Raw genomic sequence first — 21,560 nt, forward strand, 5'->3', positions numbered from 1 at the left:
GCTTAGTTCTTGTGGCCCTTTCTTACATGCCCAGGGAAATGCTGATTGCCACTTTGGAGTCAGGAAGCAATTTTTCTCCAGGATGGTTTGGCCAGGGATCCTGGAGGTTTTTTGTCATCTTCTGGGCATGGAACAGCAGTCACTGTGGGTGTGGAGGGGGAGGTATTTGTGAGGGGTTGGACTAGATGACCTTGGAGGTCGCTTCTAACTCTATGATTCTATGAAAACAAAAAATCCCTTTTGAAACCATATGTGAGGCTCTGACTGATTTAGCTGACTGGAAGCATGATAGCAAAAAGTCCCCAACCTGGCCAAACCTTGTGCACCTTGAAATGTTTGGAAGGAAGAAACTGGCACCACCAAAAGATCTGTCAGGCTATATGGTTGCCAACACGCCTGGCGAAACATGTCCTGTACCTTTAATCTAGGCTTAAGGTATGGAAATGTGGGTAGCTGAAGATTTTCATGCATGGATAAAAATAGCATCACTCAGTAAGCAACCAGACTATTAGGCCGCTATAAAAGGAGCAGGAAGACACTTTTTATCCTGGGCTGTTGAGGGGGTTAGCCTTTTTCCCATACGTATTTTGAAAAAAATTGAAATGAGCTGTTCAGAAAGTGAATTGTGGGCAGACAATAAAACCTGTAGCTAATAGTGAAAGTGAGGGACATTAGTATATACAGTTGTTTGTTACTACCTGCAAATCTCTGTGGGATTGGGAACTCAGAGTAAAGCAACTGAATTAAGTAACTGGGGCACCCATAAACTTTTGCGTTTGGGTTTATAGTGTGTTGATGCTTGTTGGAGGTATTTTGGTAGGGTGGCCAACAGGCCTAGAGCCAAATGCCCTGCTCCTTTAGAATAGAGGATTAACGGGCCATTACTTACCAGATGATGTTATTCCCTCCATGTTATGAAGAGCTTCAGCTGCCCATATCTACACATTAAACTCTCCTGAAAGGAAAGGACACTTTTCTTCAGCCTGTTGCCATCTCAATATTCTGAATGGGACAGTTTCCCCTGGCTGAAGCAGTGGGAGCAGGGATTAAATCCTCTACTCTTCTAGTATGTACCATCATTTCTACACAACAGTGTCACACAAGCAGCAATTTCAAGCAAGTAACATGCCTTTTATGAAGAGAAACTGAGCCAAGCAGTGAACTCAAGTGAACTTTTAGGCCAAGGCAGATTTCGTGGGTGGTGGAAGCCAGCTGGAGAACCGGCAAGAGGTAAAAGACAGAAACATTTAAATGAGGAAGAGGAGTAAAGGGGGGGGGGGACAGTGTCAGAGGAACAATGAGAAAGGAGGGTGTGCAAACGGGGGGCAAAGGAGGACAAAAAGAAAGGGAATGTGTCAAAAGTGTCAGGGAACAGGCAAAAGGAAACATGCCGGCAAGGTGCCATATTGGAGGATCACTGGCCATTTCCAAAACTAGAATATGGACTTAAAATTTATTATCCAAGATCCTAAATTTGACTCCCAGGATTTTTTTGGCTACACTTCCCTTAAGTATAAAAACCACAGACTGCCTGTAAGTACAGCAATCCATCTGTTATTGATAGCTGTATTGTAGCAACTATCATTGCACTGGAAGGGCACCGTGTCAAACCCCAACTACTGATTACATTTCTTTAAATTAAAAGAATATTTATCCTCATTCAAATTCAAACAACTTACTCACTTCAGAGACTAGGAGTACACGAGTTAATGTCAAACCAGAAATTACACAACAAGAAATTCTTAGAAATAGTTGAAGAACATCAACACTTTGTTCTACAAGAAAATATCATGTTCTGGGCACCCTGCCCAGTAAATGACACAACTTTAAGAAACATATCAAAACATTTGAGGTGTTTTATAACTTTTTTTTTTAAAAGAATCAAAACCTTACAGTGACCTGAAGTTAAACACACAGCAAAAGAGTGCTACAAAGTGACTACTAGTTTCTCAACCCATTAGGAAAAAGCAATGCATTGGTGCATTGCTGTTTTTGGATGGGATACAAATGAAATGTAGAAAATACTGGAATAGAAAGCTCAATATTCCACATTCATCATATTATATAAACAGTATAATATGGGTTTAATTGCTGGTTTAAGTACCGTCAATTCTACTCATGCATTATAAAACCTGAAAGTGTTTTTAAAACACCATTACAATTCGTAAACACTGCTCTTGTTCACTCATATTGCTTAAAATTCCCAAAGTTGATGGTATCTGCTCAGTCTTTTATTTTCCAGACATTTAGCTTTGATTTAAAATGAAGTGTTTTGAAACTAGTGTGAAAATGCTTGTAACAAAATAGATATTAAAAGCATACTGTGAACAGTAGTATAGCTTTCACACTGGAATCCCATGACTTCTGAGTAAACAGACACTGGAAGAAAAAACATTGTACCATTTGAAAGACTGTTTCTTTTAATCGTCAGTTGACTCATTTAAACACAAGCAAACTGTAGTTTTAGTAGGCCACTTGGCCTACAGGGTTGCCAACAGGTCTGGAGAAAACGCATCCTATCCCTTTAGAGAGAGGCTGATTGGGACCTAGCCAGAGTTATCCATGCAACGTTCACCTCCAGATTAGACTACTGTAACTGACTCTATGGTAGCCTACCCTTGAGGCTGACCTGGAAGCTCCAGCTGATCCAGAATGCAGTGGTGCGAGTCCTGACGGGAACGACATGGACTGCATACATTCAAACGGTGCTGCACCAGCTGCACTGGCTTCCAGTGGAATACAGAGTCAAGTTCAAGGTTTTGGTATTAACCTTTAAGGCCTTGAGTGGTATGGGACCAACATATCTACAGGACCATCTCCTCCACGATGTCCCTGGAAGAGTGTGAGCGTTGTGCTCTGCAGGTAGCAACTTACTGGTGATCCCTAGCCCCAAAGAGGTCCAGCTGTCCCTGACCAGGGCTTTTTCAGTCCTGGCCCCAACCTGGTGGAACTCTTTACCTACTAGAGAGAGCCCTGCGGGACCTCATGCAGTTCTGCAGGGCCTGCAAGGCAGAGACGTTCCGCCAGGCTTTTGGTTAGAGGCAGCAACAGTTTTCCAATATGGCTGGCCCCCATCCCCATCCCACCCCCCTCAAAAAACCTTCAGTTGTATGGTTGTTACTGACACCATCTTAAATTTGAATTTTAAATTAGTTTAATGTCATCAGTTTCATGATATTTGATGTTTTTATATTGTATCGAAGACTTAATGACATATTGTAAATCGCCTAGAGTCTGGCGCAAGTTGGGATGGGGCAATTAGTAAGTCTAAATAATAATAATAATAATTTCTTAAAGGCCACCTTCAGTTGGCCATTTCTACATCACAATCATCTACTAAAGGGGCAAGGCATTTTTCACCTGTTGGCAAACCTAATTGTAACATTTTCAGATATACAGTTAACTAGCCACTAACAAAATTCGTTACCCCTTCTTAGTGTACCTTATATTTTTGTAAAGGTATGCCCAATGGGACACTTGAGAAAAGTTAGTACTATACTTGAATGTTATTGTCTCCAAGCAAGCTTCCTTAACATTTCCATAGGCTTTGGGCTTAATCAAAAGAGACGGAGACTGCAATCATACACACCGTTAGACCCGACATACGCACGAATGCTGGGGAGATTTAGAGGGAGTGATCAGACAGCAACATTTGGGAAGCGTGCCGCAGGCCATGGCCATCAGCAACCCATGGTGCTGCAATTATACACACCGTTAGACCCGACATACGCGCGAATGCTGGGCAGATTTAAAGGGAGTGATCAGACAGCAACATTTGGGAAGCGTGCCTCAGGCCACAGCCATCAGCAACCCATGGTGCTCCACCACACAAGTGGAGTTAAAAGGCACCAGGTTATAAACAGGTTGTGACAGGCCAGGGACGGACGTTGTAAACAGGTTGTGACAGGCCAGGGACGGACTTTCCCCAGTCTGGGTGCTCAAGCACACTCTCATACTGTCGGGATGGTCTGATCAGGCCATCCCAACATTGTGCCGTTGTCCCCTCCCCCATCATTGCAAACTCCACAGGGAGCCCTCAGTGCAGAGGTGCAATTCCTCATTTAAGCAGGAACCCCCCCAACTCACTTGCAGTTGCAGCTGATCACACACTTGACGGGCTGTGCCCTCAGCATCAAAGGGAAATGTGATCTTGCAACTGTGTGTCAAATTCCCTTGGAGGAAATAGCCTTGCTCCACCTCAACTGGCTGCGTGTGACTGCAACCTTACAGGCATGCATCCACAAGATGCGGACTGGTTTTCTGGATTTTTAAAAAAGTTTCCTTTCAAAGCAGCCATGGGTGAGGGTGATTTGGGTTGGTTCTGTGATGCTGTGGTAGGGCAATATTAACTCTTCCCTTCACACTGTTTTTAAGATATATCAACTAGTCTTGTTCATCTGCAACCCTAAACACAGCAGTAAGTCTAACCAAATTCCACGTGACTTGCTTAAGATTACAGGGTGATCCTATTAAGTGTGAGCCTGATGGCAGAAAAACCAATATACATTAGGCAATAACAGAACATTCATTGTTGTGTTCAATAATATAGGACTCCTTACAATGTATAGAATTTCTTTTTAGGTATCTAACAGGCTGCATTTCAAATTAAAGGCAAATGCAGAGAGTTATCAGCCTCTCTGTATTTTCTACTTACCTATATTTGGCATCTACAACATTACATTCTGGGAAAACCAAAACATACAGCTGTTTTTCAGAATAGAAGCAATCCTAGAATTGAGCATAATGATATCCATAATCTCTAGGCTTTTATTCTCCACCTAACAACTGCATGCAAATATTTGCTCTGTCAAGTGTAAGACAGACAAGACCAGCCTTCTGGGAGGGCACCTGAAGATCTTTGTATTTAACTTGCAGCAGACACTATTTGGCTTTTTGCTCTCCTTCAGGACTGCCACTGTATATACACTTATCAGGAGTAAGCCCCAGCAAATTCTGGGGGTTTACTTCTGGGCAAACATGCTTAGAATTGCACAGCACACATTGGTAATTCCTTTCCAGTGCAAGAGGAAAGAAGGAATTACTTGGATCTACACTCGTAGGAAATCCTGGACTTCCCCAGAATCCCCTTACTCATCTTTTAAGGCAGAAACTAACTAGAGCATCTAGCATAGTATTAGAGAGTAATAACCATGTTGGTCTGCAGCACAACAATTAAGATTCAAGTCAAGTAGCACCTTATTTCTACCATGCTAGTTAAATTTGAGTCCAGTAGCACCTTAGAGACCAAAAAGTGTATGCATGACACCCATGTGCATCCAAGGGTCCCCAAGGACTGGCTGGACATTAAGCAAGTGGTGGGGTGTGTGCCTATACAACACACAGACATTCAATACAGCTACAGTATAGCTGGTTTTCGGACTGCTTATACACCTGCCTTTATTCTGCTCCAAGTCACAGATTCAGCAATCTATGTAAAAGAAAAAGAGATTCCACACGTACAGAGCAAGTGTTTTTCATGAATACACAACCACTACCGCCATCAGCTTAAATTCCAAGCGCCTATGCATCAAGTTTTCTTGGAGCAATACCTTAAAATCAATGTTTGCCAAAAACTGTTTAAAGCTCACAAAAATATCTTAAGGCACAGGCCCACCTTTTATTTAATGTGTTTGATAGTACATAGAATATCCATTAGTGCAGTGCAATGACACAGGACATTATGGTAATCAATTAGTTCCTTTCATGGTGCAGTAGGGAAGAGTTTTCTTCCCAGTTTTACAGATATCAGATTTACACACACACACACACGCAAACACAAAATACCTGCATTTCAAGGATACTTTAGAAAACATAACATATAAAATGTTTAACCAAAGTGTCTGATGCCATAGGGAGAAAAGTGGTCAATTTTAACTTTAAGTGTAGAAGTTTATAGGTCTACCTTAGGAATTAAATTGTGACGATAATTCAGTAATTGAACTCTTATCTTCCACAAGAATGTAATGTAATTCCCAACCCGTAGACAGACTTTCCAGACATTTGAAGTACCCGATCACTTCCTTCAGCAGAGTTTGCAATTATTTTCTGATACACAGATTATGCTAGAGTTTTTTTTAAATGTCTGTTGGCCACTTCTGTTACAGAAAATTGCTTTATGTTAGCGACATACAACATCTGAGACAATACAAACTTCGGCCCATAACTCCACAATATCCACATTTACCATCTTGAGGACGCAACACGTAAAACTGGTCTTCGGCCTCCTCTGTTAGAAAGCAGTCCAGGGCCACAAGCATGCTGATCAGAGAAAGCATTGTCTTGTGAGCAGCATAGCTGAACCTTATAATAAAACGAAGTTTTCATCAAAACTGCTCAGAAGATGATACTTTTATCAGATGAGGCATTCATCAACATACAAATAGGTTTTATTTAAAAGCATAAAAAAATATATTCTAGTTCCAAGGTAAAACATTTTCAGTAGAAATATACAGGATCATGAGAAATCACAGACAAATTCTACAGTTAAGTTTGCACACAGGACCAGGTTGGCAAATGAGAAAAATGGGCTTAAAACCTGGATGTCATTTGTATACAAATGATGCAACTATGTTAAGTAACATACAAAAAGTCTAGTTACTTTTATAAAAGAGTTTTTATCTATGTGGCAACGTCTAAACATATATGACTGAATGGTTTACTGAGTGCTAGTGAGAGAAAGAATGATTTAAGTCACTTGTTTCTCACAGGAGTATGGTCAGGACTGAGGTGTAATTTCAACCCAAGACTGACTGGTTCAACATATAGTATCTTTAAGCAAACAGTTTGTTCATGCTTGCATCCCATTCTGGATGTTGAGCATGTAAATAGCAAAAAGCCATAACAAGATCTTCTAAGGTAGCATATGTTGGAGAAGATGGATGTTCTATCAGAATGAAAAATAGCCATACGGGCAGTTTCTATGTGTATGGAGGAGCATATAACAGAAGAGTAGTGTTTCTACTGTTATAGGAGTTACATAGCTACCACACTGGATTTGCAGTGTGTTTCAAAGCACACAAGAGTTTCCCCAGTGGATGCAAGGTCAGGGAATGTGCCATCCTTGGACATGCATGTATAAAGTTCTTACTGAATTATATAAGAAAACCCTTACGCATACATGAGCACACAATTGCATTGTCGTGCCCATGGAGCACCACATCAGGCTGTGATAATACAAACTTGCTATAAACTGTGTGAGCTCCAATTAAAATACAGACTGCACCTATAAGTACGTGAAAGACATTAGCTATTCTGGGACCATCCACAGCCTGGAAAACTAAGGATCAGTGTAACTTATTTTCCCTTCTATTGGTTGCTACTATATAGGGATTTTATTTAGTAGTAGTGGCACTTCTTGCTGCTTACCCTAGAACAGCCACATTGTTTTAATAGACACTTTCAGGATTGCAGTTTAAACATCCACCAGTCCCATCTAAAACAAAATGCCTCCACCTTCCGCTATCTAGGAGCTAACAGCAGGAAGGGTTAAAAGGGACAGGAGGGAAACTCGACATAAAAACTTGATCAACGCATGTCTAGGATCTGTAGGTTCTATATTCAATGGCCAGGACCCAATGAATTCTAAAACTAGTTCCAAGAGTCAAGGGGAGGGAGGAGCCTTAGACACCCCCCCTCTCTCATACCACACAGCAAACTGCTGGGGCCTGAAGGGGGTTTAAAAAATAGCCTGCGGTATTGGCAAGGGAATCAGCTTTCTCAAGTAAAAAAGAATTCCGCTGGGCTAGTACTGCAAGCTTGTTACAGGAGCACAAGGTCTCTGAATCCCAATCAGGATAGTTTTAACTGTCAACTATTAATTGTAACCAGGTATTTTAGCACATGATGGATGAATAATCATTGCCTATGGCTAACTATAAATTATAACAGGCATTAAATGCAAGGGCCTTTTCAGGAATTAAAAGCTTACACTATGAGGCAGAAACCGGGCCTAATTGGCTGAAGTTATGACAGATCTAAAAACGAAGTACAGTTTTGCAGGGGGATTGTGTGTGACATGCAACAAAGAACTCACAGCTGCTTATTACACTATGCAGTTACAAAACCTGACTTTCTTATAGATGAAGTGATCTACAGCTCTGGATCAGAAACATTCATTTTGAAGAACAATTAATAGTTCCATGGATCTCTAAACAAAGTAAAATGAAACTTTTTAGCACCTTTTTAAAAATCTACTTTTAAAACTTCCTTGAAAAGGCATTGGAAGTTACTCTGTATACAACCAGTTAACTAGTTTGGGTCTCTGATCAGGATACCATTTCTGCTAAATTAAGCCTTAAATAATTCTTAACACACACAATTGCTGAACTGGCAGTTTTCCATTGTGAAGAGATTAACTGATTTCATTCTTTTTTTCCTTAAAACAATGCCTTTAACCAGAGATAACATATCAGAAACTTAAAAAAACATTTAAATTGCTTCTGAATAAGAGAGACATTTCAGACAGTATAATAAAAACAGAAAATTGTGCAAACATCTAAAAATCCTAATACATACTTTCAGTTCTAATTAATTCCAGAAATTAAAGTTTCTAAGAACTTTTTAAAAACTACTTTTTACTGATTTAATGGAACTGTTACTTATAATTTTAAAACTTCAAATAAAGATGTGCCTGATCAATAATCACCCATATTATAGCGGTATACATAAGAATGAAACAAAAGAGAAATTATACATGGAAACTGTGAACATTATAATGTTAAATAAACTAAAATCATGATAAAATATTCTCACAAGTTTTGTATTGATAAGTTTTAAAATATATTATTTCAACAAGTGTTTTTCAGGCAACACAGCTGAATAGTCTCTCTCTTTGCAGTAACAGAATTTTATTTTTTAAATAATTAAAGTCTTATGTTAAAACAGTGTCCTCTGGAGCTATGGTTCTCTCACAAAAGTTTTGATTTCCTTTTTCTCGGTGATGTACCCTCTTCAAATTTTACCGCTCCATTGGCAAAGTTACCTGTAATATGAACAGAGAAAAGTTACAACACAGAACACTGCAGAACATGCACACATTGTAATATCACTCTAGAATGCTTAGTAGGGTTGCCAAGTGATTCTTTGCTGGGAGCGGGGGGCTCCCGGCTGGCGTCGGGTGTGCGCACACGCGCGTCACCTGGAAGTGACGCGGGCGCGGGGCCACGGCCTTACAAGGGAAACCCATAGGGTTTTTCCTTGTATGGCCGTGGCCCCACCCCCAGCATGCCCAGCGTGCTTGCATCACTTCCAGGTGACGCGCACGCCGGGGCGGAGTTCCCCCGGGGCCCGATTCCGCGGCGGAAATCGGGCCTCCGAAGCGGGGGTTTCCCTGCCCCCACTTGGCAGCCCTAATGCTTAGTATTAATACAAACCGGCATTACTGAGCTTGAACAAGAGAGAAAACTTGAACTTTCCAGAGAGAAAAGAATGTAAGAAATACACTGGACCAGTGATCCATCTAGTCTAACCAGTGGCCAACCAGCTGCTCTGAAAGGCCAATAACAGAACTCAGAGAGCAGGCCTTCCATTAGTGTTGCCATCATGCACTGATTATTAGGTGGTTTCCAGTTTTTGGATGTTAAGGCTCCCTTTAGACATCGTGGCTTGGATCGGGTGATTCACAAGTGGTAAGAAACAGACTTAGCACAATTCTGCTTGCACAAGACCTTGTGCAACACCTAGCCCTCTCCTACCTATATATTATAGTGCCCTGAAATCAGTTGCAGAAGATTTTGTGCAAGTTGGAACACCAGTTAGGATACAATAAGTTTGACTTAGTACAAATGGCTATCACAGACTTTTCCTTGCAGTTCTACTTCTGCAAGAGCTCTGGCACAACCAGAAATTTAACTCTGTATATAACCTTATGGCTAGCAGCTATTGATGGACTAATGCTCCAGCAATCTGTCTGCTTCCCTTTTCAAGTATCTATTTGCTAGTGGCCATCACTACATCTTCTGGCAGTGCATTCCACAATTTAATTACTCATCTACATTGAACCTATTTGCTCATTAAGTTCATTGGGTATCTGAGTTCTAGCATTACGCAATAGGAAAAGTTCTTTTTATCTGCTTTTTCTAGTTCATGCATAATTTCAAACACATCTATCATGTCCACCCTTTGGTGGTATCTTTTTTCTAAACACAAAAGCCCCAGATTCTTTAGATTTTCCTTGTAGAAAAGGTGGTCCAAGAGCTTAATCATCTTGACTGCCCTTCTCCTGCACTGCAGTACTTTTTTGAGGTACAGCAATCAGAACAGTGCACCATATTCCAAGAATGGCTACTCCCCCCCCCACAGAGGCAGTATAATATGGGTTATTTTACATGGTTTCCCCCAAAATCCTTAGTACGGTCCTGCCATTTTCACTGCGACCAATGGATATTTTCTTCATGCTATACACTACTATCCCAAGATCTTTCCCTTTCAGCCTCTGTCAGTTCAGACCCTGTCAGTGTGTATTTAAAGAAGAACAGAAAACACCTGTGAGCATGTTTTGGTCCTGTTACATAGAAGCAGCTTTTAGAGGTGCTGACTAGAGCTTAGGAGATCTTGCCCAATGTTAAAGAAACAGAATAGTATTATCCTATAAGTAAATGGAATGAAACTCCCAATGGTTGTTCTTTGTTCCTGAGGAAGGACCAGAAGTCTGAACACTGAAAATTACCTAGGAAAAGTGTTGGATATTTATCTTGTATGTTTATACTTTGGACTCTGTATTTACTATTATGGATCTTGTTGGCTTCTGTATTTTCCTATAAGGGATTATATGAATAGATTCATTTCAGACTATATATGCATTTCACTTTATTGAAGTCTCCTTTTGTATATTTTAATGGGATAGTCAGCTCACAGTTGTTTTCTGTTTTTCTTTGCTATTTCCTACTGTGTGTTGTACTGTTTGTTGTAGTGTGTATGTAAAAAGTTAGGATCATTTGTTCCAAACTACATCACTTGTACTTACTTACTTTGAACTTCATCTGCCACACTGTTGCCCACTCACCCAATGTTGAGAGATCTTCTTGAAGTTCGTTAAACAACTGTATCCTTCAAAATCCTATCTGCAATTCTCTAGATGCAGGCTCCTTCTCCCACTCACCTCTGCATATTTTTCTTTCTTCCCCTCTCCATGTGTCATGGCATCTTCTTCTGTTCACTAAAAGTAGCAATAACCATTCCTCCAGCAGAGGCTATACCAAACCTACCTTGCTTCACTCTATCTACTGCTTCACTCTGCCTACTGGTACCCCTCCCTTTCAGGGAGGACTGAAGGGAGGGGGGCAAGAGGATTGATCTCTCAGAGCCAGTGATCTGGCCAATATACTGATTCTACACCAAATAATGATACCAAAATAAAATAAGCCTATGTATTATCCTTCTTTTGACTTATGATAACATTGCTATAGTTTATTAATGGAATCAGTTCTTGGAATGGATCTCTTGGTCTTTCCTCAGCAGAACCCTGAAAAGCTTCTCCTAATGGTATCGACACCTTTAGGAACAGAGCAGGATGTACCTCACATGGTGGGGGTCAATTAGGGGCAAGCAGGAGGAGTGTTCCACCCCTAAACTCACAGGCACACTACTGCTTTGATTGTAAAACAGCTCATGCAAGCGAGGGTGTGTGTTGATTTCTGCCTATTCCCCCTTGAGGATTAGTCTGCCTCCCCATTCTACTTTTGTCCAATGCATCATCAAGGAGAGCTTTCTTGGAGAACAGTAGAGCTGTGATGAAATGGATCAGCCTTGGAGGGGACCTTGTTTATTTCATTTACACCCCAGCTTTCTCCCCAAGTAGGACCCAAAGCAGCTGACATTGTTCTCTCCTCCATTTTATCCTCACAACACCCCTGGGAGGATGTTCATAAGACTGGCCAAAGGTCACTCCAGCAAACTTCCATGGCAAATAGTGGCATGATATGGCAGGTATCCCGTCCCCCAGCTCTTCAAACCCAGCCCCAGTGCATCATGTTATTTTACTTTTCTGTTAGATTCAATGTCATCATATTTTACACTTACTTTATTAATTGACAGAATCCACCCTGAGTCCCAGTTACTATAAATGGACTATAAATGAAAATAAACTTTTCCCGGTGGTAGAATTGCACACTTCAAAGACTACACTTACCTCTGTTTGGTTCCTTTTTTGCTGGTTTACTCTTTGTGTTGGTTGCTTTTTTCTTAGGAATTTGATTCTGTACATGTTCTCTCCATTTCTTTAACTGAAAGTTGATGAATTTCCACATCATCCAAGCTTGAGTCAAACAAATTGCAGCCAGACAGCCAATTCTGAAAAAAAAAGTTTTCAAAAGTATACATACACAGATAGATTGTTACAATGCATTGTTACAACTGCAGACACTGAACTAGCTATAAATTCTGAAATATTAGAAATAATGGATCAAGTCGAAAATAATGGATCAAATTGCAACAAGTTACAGTGGTGAAGAGAAATTTGGAAAGGTCTGCAGTAACATGTGGGAGTACTCCAAAAAAACAAAGCTGTTTGTGAGATACACCTGTCGTGATCTTTGTCAGCAGGACTTTTTACTGACTTTGTTCCTCTACCATTAACAGCAGTCTGATATTCCTGGACCTGTCAAATATAACAAAAAAGGAATCGCTAATATTCAGAAACAACATTCCTCTGATTTCTGAACACATCTCAAAACAGACAATGGCTATGAACATCTCAGGGCTGCCTAGCTGGACTAGTGACTTAGACCTCTGACTGGGTCCAGAAGAGCTATTGTTTGTTATGACTACTTAACATCTACAAGGTAAATGGAAAAGAAGGCTCCAAAGAAAACTTATTTAGCCAGTTCCTTCAGCCATATTAATAAATGTAATATTTAAAACACTAATAAGAATAAAGCTTTATACCTAATAGTAAGTATGTTGAAGTTTCCTTCTGCTATGGAAAGACCAGGATTTTCTGCTCTTGCCAAACCAAATCCAAATGTGAGAACTGACAATGTTAAGGTCAGGAGACGAGCCATTACAAAAAGTAGAGCCCAAAGGGTAAATCTGCAGAGAAAACCATAATTACTTTAGAATGCCTTTAACAAACACCCTGAAATCTCAGATATATACAGCTTCCTGAACACTATTACCTATTTGAAGATAATGGCAGTCATTCAAAACAGCTCCTTGGAAAAACTCTTACGCTTATGTGGGTGCTCTTTCCTGAAGAGCAACGGTACCACAAGTTTATTTTTAAATTTATATTATACATAGTTCACCTTTTTCATTGAGACTCAAGGCAGATTACAGGAAGTAAGTCAGTGCAGTCAATTAAATAAGGCATCTGATAACAGTAATAGGACTAAGATTACAGAAATCTGAAAGCAAGGTATAAATACTTACCATAATAAACATTAAGAAGGCCAAAAAGTGGCGTTACATAGGTAGGTAACAATGCAGTGACAGCAAGATAATATACAGATAATACATACTATACACAGTAGTATAGCTTTCAGTCCATTCCCTTTATTTAATCACTTTCTTGAACCTTACTGCTTTTATAAAATGCTCTCCTAACAACATAGTTTGTGGAATGCAAGAAGCATGGGGGCCTTCCTGACCTTCTCAGGCAGGCCAGTCAAAAAGGGGGAGGCCACAAAAGATAATGCATGTGAACAGGTAGTTGTTGATCTTGCCTGCACAATGGTACCTGCAGAAGGCCTCGGTCAAATGAGCGAAGCTGCTGGACAGGGAATGGGGGAGAAAAATCCAGTAGATAAGAGAATCCAAGGGCTTTATATGTGAAAATCAGTACCTTGAATTCAACTAGATAGCTGATAGGCAGCTGACAGAGTGATTGCAGAAGAGGTATAGCATACATGCTCCACCTAGCTCCTGATAACTAGCCAAGCTGTAGATTTTTGTACCAACCAGAGTCTTGAAATCGATTTCGTGGGCAGACTGATGTAAAGTGCATTACAGCAGTCTCATCCAGATGTTACTGTGTCATAGATCTAGGTGGCCACATTGGCCGAGTCTAGGCAGGGGCCCATCTTCCAGGCTAAACAGAGTTGGAAGAGAGTGTTTTTGCAGCTACATTAACTTGCTTTCCCAGAAATAATTCTAAGTCTAATACAACTCCTAGGCCTTTAACCAAATCAACTGAGTCAGAACGGTCAGCTGAACTCTACTGAAAGCAAGAACGATTCAGAAGATGATATGATGCACATATGCAATTCCTTGCATATGCATAAAGTGATCGCCTAATCCCAATTAGGACAGCAGGAACGACCTGAAGGCTTGCATGCTCCTCCTCTCTCACAAGGGCATTCTATCTTCTTTTTCTATTCTGGGCATTTTTGAGATTCGCATTATGTCTATACTGATCACAATTTGCAGCACTGCTTCTGACTATTCCTGCAGAATGAAACAACCATAACACCAAATGATAACATTTAAATGGAAAAATAGGGAGGAATGCCACTCCTTATATCATTCTGGAGGACCCGCCCACTCCACCCTCAGGAACGACTTCTCAGAAGGAGCAAATGGAAAAGAGGACGTTGGCAAGCTTTTCTCTCTTTTTTTGTTATTGGGGGGGGGGTTCTGTCTGTATGTGTGTGCACACACATGTGTCTGCACCTGGAAGTCACGTTGACCTCTGGTGACTGACCCCTACTGGGGTCCTGGAGGATATTCAGAGAGGTGGCTGAATAAAGCCCGCCTCTGCCCTCCCGGCTTGGTATTCCAAGGAAGTCTCCAAGTACTAACCACAGTTAACCCTGCTTAGGTTCCGAGATCTGATGAGATCGAGCTTGCCAGGCCTATCCAGGTCAGGGCAGCAAGCTTTTTTTCTCTTGAGCCAGAACTCCGTTTGTTCTGGTTTGAATCTTAGCAAGTATGTTCTTTTAACAACTGAACAAAGTCTAAGACAACTTCTGAGTGAAAATGTCAGAAAACATTGACACCTATTATTTTCAAGTAGCATTTGGAAGCAAAGAAGAGACTTCATTAAATGCTGAAGGTCGAGATGAAAGGGAAGGTGTTTGCCTGACTTTGTGACTCTGCTTTTAAGAACTTCATTTGGTGCAACAGAGTGAAATAGTCTTTCGCTTTCCCAAATTCATCTGTGCTACTGTATGGAAGAGATGACCACCACAGCATGTAAGAGGACTGGTTTGGGGTGAGAAGAAGAATTGTGAACGGACACTCAGCCTCCTTGATTTTCTGTACTAACAGTCTGTGCTTTTAATGGGGTACATAATGCCTACGGTGCTCAAAGGAAGTTGTTACCTTGTAGGTGATAATAATAGTAATAAAAACAAATTACCCTTTCTGTTTATTCTCATCGCTGAAGTAGAAAAGGCGGGAGGCATGAAAAATCAGTTCCACAAGGTAATGAGGCACCAGCAAAATTAGCCCCAAACGTTGAAGACTGGAATATTACAAAGAAACATTTATTTCAAAATTTTATTCTGAGCAGTCATTAGTAACAAATTAGGCTCTGTGCATTTAGACAGAATATACAAAGAATTTGCTGAGCAGTAGGGAGCTCTGTATTCGAACCACTGCTCAGCCACAAGCACAGATAGCAGCATAATTCCCAAAATATAACATGGACATATTCACCTGAGAAAACAGTAAACTGCATGAATGATACATTAACAGCATGTCACTCTCATCCTAAAAAACACATACAAATTAAGTCTATAAATACTTACTTCAATACATAGGCACCCGATATATGGGCAATATAAAGGCAAACATAGTGCAACTGTCTGGGAATATCTTCCTAGGATTACATAAAAGAAAGAAAAAAGATCTTTAAAATACAGGATCTTAGTAGAATACATGGTAGCTTTCCTTATTCTCAGCTCTTCTGATAAGTCTGAATACAAATTTATAGCAATTTCCCACAGCGACTCACAATTAAATCGAAAGCAATGACACAGCAACAGATAAACAAGCATTCAGCACTCCCAACAGTAACATATTTATTGCTTTACAACTGTTGACCTTATAACCTTAACTTGTTATTTAGTTTTTCACTTTGTATAACTTAATCATCATCATGTTACATGTTAATTTGCTGTTAAGTCCCTGTCTATAAGTTTAGAACCTCATCTACCATTCCAATGTATTTGAAAAAACGTGTCTTGCCCACGAAAAGCTCATACCTTGATTAAACTTTTGTGCTTTTAAAGGTGCCACTGGACAACATCAACCCTATCACCAAAATGGTGTATCCTATTTCCTGACCTTGCAACCTTATTCTGAAACATCTAAAAGTCTTCCAAAGTACTGCCACATTAACAGATCACAGAAATCTAACCCATTACCAGAGCATGTTAAATGTGGTGACAATATCTTTGTTAAGAACAGACTGCAGAAGCATCTCAGCATAACTGATAAAGGGCACTCTGCATCTCAGATACCACTTGAACAGCTAACAAAGGCTGGATCCAACAGCTTCCCATGCTTGAGCCTGCTCTCTAAGGGTGGTAGTGTTGATATCCCTATGTTCTGCTGATCATCGCCTTCTTGTACTATTGAATCTCTGAGCTGCAGTATGCATTGGTTTATTAGCATCATCCAAACTGTTACCAATACAGACTCTTGTGGCGAACATCTACTGTCACCCCCAGATATGATAAAAAGTAGAGCTCAATGCTATCAGCATGTAAACGACATCTCATTCCAGAATTCCAAACTACCTCATCTCACTGTTTCATGTATACGTTAAACAGCATAGGGGCCAAGATACAACTCTGAATATGACAGCACATTATAGAAACAATCCCTTCGCACCACTGGCTGCTCGAACCTTATCTAACATGTAGAGCTGAATATCAATGAATAGATCTTCTACGCTGTCTTGGACAAGCAGTCCAGGAGTTCAATATGAGCGATCCAAGAAAATACCATTGAGTTTTCAAGGCAAGAGATCTTCAGGGGTGGTCTGCCATTGCCTGCCTCTGTATAGCAATCCTGGGCTTCTTTGGTGGTCTCCCATCTAAATATTAACCAGGGCCAACCCTACTTAGCTTCTGAGATCTGATGAGATCCGGCTAGCCTGGGCCATCCACATCAGATAAAAGGAAATGTACAGGGTTTAATTCCCCATTTTTCTGGACTGGGTGGATCCACATAATCAATGACATCCAGTTGTGCATGGAATTGAGGTGAGGAGGACTAGTAAACAATCAATTGTTGGAGCAGTAATTCATATCCAAGGATTTCTTGAGCAGTGGCCAAACGACCCCCTCCCCTCTCAGCCCCTGCATTGGCCTGGGTGACTCCATCTTTGCTACACGCTGGTACTTAGTTGCCCTGAGTCTTAGGAGAGGACAGTGTTAGATGCTCTCAGAGGAACTTTCTCTCTCTCATGCCTGTTAGCAGCGCTTATCTTCAAAGCCTGAGTTGTTGCTCCCCCCCCCCCCCAACCTGGCTCATCCAAGTGTTTGGGATAGCTTAATTAATCATTCTTTGACTCACAGCCAGCACTTAGGGTATAAGATGTGTAGTTTTAGTCATCTCTGTGGTCCCAAGGTTTGCCTAAGTTTGTTGTGCATGTGCGGTGCTTAAGGCTAGCTGATAGAAGCTTAGCCTACATCTTCTGTAACTTTGATGTGTTATTAAAAATCTCCTCGTAAGTAAATCTGGATCTCTCATATCGTTTCTTTGGGAATTTCTAAGAACCTATGAAGCCCCTGGCCAGTAACACCCCCCCAATCAGTTATCAACCAACAAGAGCAAAGTAATATGCTTGACTTCTCCATGAAACTGGTCCACACACTCAGGTTCAAGAACCAAATTAACCCAAGTAAATGAGACTAGTTGGTTCTACCTTAATATATTGTTACTTCATTGAATCCAAAGTGTAATTCATGTTAGAATAGATGCAATTTTATCAAACTAATGTTTTGTGACAATAGGTCTGTCAATTCTTCCCTAGTTGCCTGAATAAAGTAGGTGTCTCTCCATATAAGTTCTATCACAAAATCACTGAGTATCAAACATTAGCAGACATAGCATTACCTGCAAGCAAGGACAATTCAGTGCATTAGATTTTTCCCACTTCACAACCACTTAATTCCACTTATTGTTAAGGATATTTGGGGGATGGATTTTGTCCCCTGCCTATTCCTCTTAACTGTTCCTTAGCTGTGCCCACCATCTATTTTGTTAAAGTTTCCTTTGCACAATTTTATGTTTTATATTATGGAATCTTAATACTAGAGATAAAATGAAACTAAAAAAGACTGAAGATTGAATTTATACCTTTCTAATTTTTTGGAAGTAGAGTTCTGGCAGTGCATGAAGCCAGTAGGCAATCTGGCAGATATAGAAGAATTTTACCTGAAAGCTAAAAGAAAAAAGACAGGGAGATTACTACTGGTAAAAAATAGGAATTTGGCTCAAAATATTTTGTCAGTTAACCTGCAGCTTAACCTTATGCCCAGCACTGCCAAGTGAGTTGGGCAGCAGTGGCCAGTATATCTGCCACTTTTACAGCCAGGTGCTGCTGTGCAAACCACATGGCCAGGCAGGCGTGGTGGGTACCACCTTGTGAATCGCCTGGGCAATACCGCACAATTCACCCAACATGTACACTTCTTCTGTGTAGGCACAGTGCTGACAAGCGGCAATCATGTGGAGGCAAGCCATCATGCTCACTCTCCCTCTCCCAACATGCAGTGGGATCATGTGCTCAGGATTAGCCACATCATGGACTGTAAACAAGTGGAACTGTGAACTGCAAATGGTGAGGGTCTACTGAATCATACTACTGTGGTTCAAGCAATCCCGTGGTTGGAACATCTTTCTTACAGAAGAAGATAACTGTTAGGTCACCAAACTAAAAAGAAGATACTGTAGGATACATTATAGACATTTATTAAACTATGTGATGTGGACATTGACATGAAATTATTACACTATTTCTTTAATATGAAAACCACCTAGGAGGTTATCTCCTCCCACTGATGGGGAAGCAGAGGGTAGCAGAGAGATTTACGTGTTCATGTAATCCAGTGATTATCCACAAATTGATAGGCTGTTATAGTGTACTATCCTCTTTATTTTCGATGAGGACTGAGGCTAAAAGATATTGACTTCTAACAGATCTCTTAAACCCTCAGACTTCACAACACAGGTCTAATGAAATCAGATCATACAAAAAGGTATATACTATTGCACAGAAATAATATCTCAAGTTGCAACACAGGTAAATATAACTAAATCTCACCCCTACTACCCTCGAAACTCAAAAGCCAGCTCTCCTCTTTATTGTTATATTGTGCTCCATTCATCTGCATGAATGCAATACAAGCATCCCTTAACACCTCAACAGTGGGAAACTGAGATCTCAGATAAAATCAGAAACTAGAGAGGAGAATGTGTTACTCCTGCTTTTTCTATCTCTACAGGTTTGGGCAAACTGAATAGAGAAGGATCATTCGCTTTGAAAATAAAGGCCACATATGTATGCTACAGTGATGAGCAGCAAACTCAAAAACAAAAATACTTCATTTACGAAACACAGCGTAACAGTAGCTAAGAAATACTTCTTTTACGAAACACAGCGTAACAGTAGCTAAGACACCACTAACATTTCCTAGCTAAGCTTGTAAGCTAGGTAAGACTTCAAGTACTTTTTAACTGCCAAGGAACTCTGTTTGCTTAGAGTTACTTTCATCTTGGAAAGTTAATGAAACAGTTACAGAAAAGTAAGATTAACTGTTTTTTTAATAAAGGTTAAGAGCTGGGATTGGCCTTCTTCTCTTGCTATCAGATGTAACATATGCACATGCTGATTGGCTTATTTGCACTTATGTTGATTATCTCATATTTAGTTATGAACTAATCAGTTATTTAAATAATAACCACATGATTATGACAAAACAGATTTTAGAGAAAGATTTTTTTCTATAAATTTTAATAAAGGTTAAGAGCTGGGATTGGCCTTCTTATCTTGCTATCAGATGTAACATATGCACATGCTGATTGGCTTATTTGCACTTATGTTGATTATCTCATATTTAGTTATGAACTAATCAGTTATTTAAATAATAACCACATGATTATGACAAAACAGATTTTAGAGAAAGATTTTTTTCTATAAATATACTATTGTGAAAAGCAAATCAGATTTCTCTGGATTGGAGTCTCAGAAGAAGACTAGGTGAGATTTCTGGATGTGTAACTTGGGTTTTTGATAATCCCTAAAAGCAGTGATACAAAAGCTTAAATCTGATTTGCTATTACTTGCTATAATATAGATTCACGTGGGTAGCTGTGATGGCCTGAAACATCAGAACAAAGTTTGAGTCCAGTGGCACCTTTAAGACCAACAAAGTTTAATTTTGGGTATATGCTTTTACCCACAATTAAACTTTGTTGGTCTTAAAGGTGCCACTGGACTCAGACTTTGTTCTATTGCTATAATATGATTAAGCAATGCTAGAACTTTGTAATTGTTGGGTTAATTTTTTTATTTGGTTGAATTTTTTTGTCTTGTTCCATAAAGAGAATAATTTCTTATCTCAATAAAAGATAAAAGTTTCTACATCTTCTATGTCTGGTTTGCGGGTTACATTACAAAGAATCAAACTCATCCCCTTACTCTTTTGTATTATCAGAATTAAAGGCTGATAACCACTGGAGAACTCCAGACAACTCCTGGAGAACTCTGCTGCTAAACCATTTACAGAGGCAAAGTCTTTGGAAAATGTTTAGTTTATATCCTCTAATTGGATACAGGAGGGAATCTCTTGTTACAGCATATCAGTCTACAATAATCACTGCCACATTCTGATAGCAATCTGCATAGCTTAAAAAAAGAATTATATAAACACTTGAAAGATAATAGAAATGTAATGGTCAGATGAGTTGGATTGCCAAATACTTGGGGATAAACAACAGGCCATGCATATTGCCACCATACCCTGCATGCACAATTTGAAACAACTGCCTGTAGGCAAGATGGATCATTGATCAGAACAAGCATGGCAATTTTTGCCATGAATAATTCAGGATCTCAGTGCAGGGCAGAATTTGGCAAAGATTATTTAAACTCTAGTCTTCCAAGTCTATTTTGAAGGAGAAAGGTTACTTATGTCAGAAAGTTGATTCAGCTAGCGTCCCCCCTCCAAACACACACAAAGACACCAAATCAGATGAGGCAGTAAAAGACTTACAACATTCGAGAATTAGGGTAATCCTTCCACAACAGAGTTGGATTTGTTGCAAATTCTTCCTAAATGGGGGGGGCCTCCAAACACACACAAAGACACCAAATCAGATGAGGCAGTAAAAGACTTACAACATTCGAGAATTAGGGTAATCCTTCCACAACAGAGTTGGATTTGTTGCAAATTCTTCCTAAATGGGGGGGAAAATAAGAACATAAGAGAAGCCAATGTTGGATCAGGCCAATGGCCTATCTAGTCCAACACTGTCACACAGTGGCCAAAAATACCAGGTGCCATCAGGAGGTCCACCAGTGGGGCCAGGACACTAGGAGCCCTCCCGCTGTTGACCCCCCCCCCCAGCACCAAGAAGACAGAGCATCACTTGCCCCAGAGTCCCTATCTATA

The 21,560-nt window shown here is 40.2% G+C and overlaps 1 protein-coding gene across 1 annotated transcript in view; it reads right to left on the reverse strand.

Annotated features, from left to right (window-relative positions):
* Positions 1 to 8,906: 8,906 nt before the first annotated feature.
* LOC107111986 (translocating chain-associated membrane protein 1-like) overlaps positions 8,907 to 21,560 on the reverse strand; it is a 24,418-nt gene continuing 11,764 nt past the window's right edge. Inside the window, exons 5-11 of the mRNA XM_015413044.1 lie at positions 21,287 to 21,345; positions 18,244 to 18,328; positions 15,684 to 15,754; positions 15,293 to 15,397; positions 12,883 to 13,026; positions 12,128 to 12,288; positions 8,907 to 8,980 (exon numbers count right to left, since the gene is read on the reverse strand). Of these exons, the coding sequence (XP_015268530.1) occupies positions 8,907 to 8,980; positions 12,128 to 12,288; positions 12,883 to 13,026; positions 15,293 to 15,397; positions 15,684 to 15,754; positions 18,244 to 18,328; positions 21,287 to 21,345 (699 nt within the window). The remainder of the gene's footprint in view (positions 8,981 to 12,127; positions 12,289 to 12,882; positions 13,027 to 15,292; positions 15,398 to 15,683; positions 15,755 to 18,243; positions 18,329 to 21,286; positions 21,346 to 21,560) is intronic.

Source organism: Gekko japonicus, unplaced genomic scaffold (assembly GCF_001447785.1).
Source record: "Gekko japonicus isolate JY-2015 unplaced genomic scaffold, Gekko_japonicus_V1.1 scaffold898, whole genome shotgun sequence".
Taxonomy (NCBI): Eukaryota; Metazoa; Chordata; class Lepidosauria; order Squamata; family Gekkonidae; genus Gekko; species Gekko japonicus.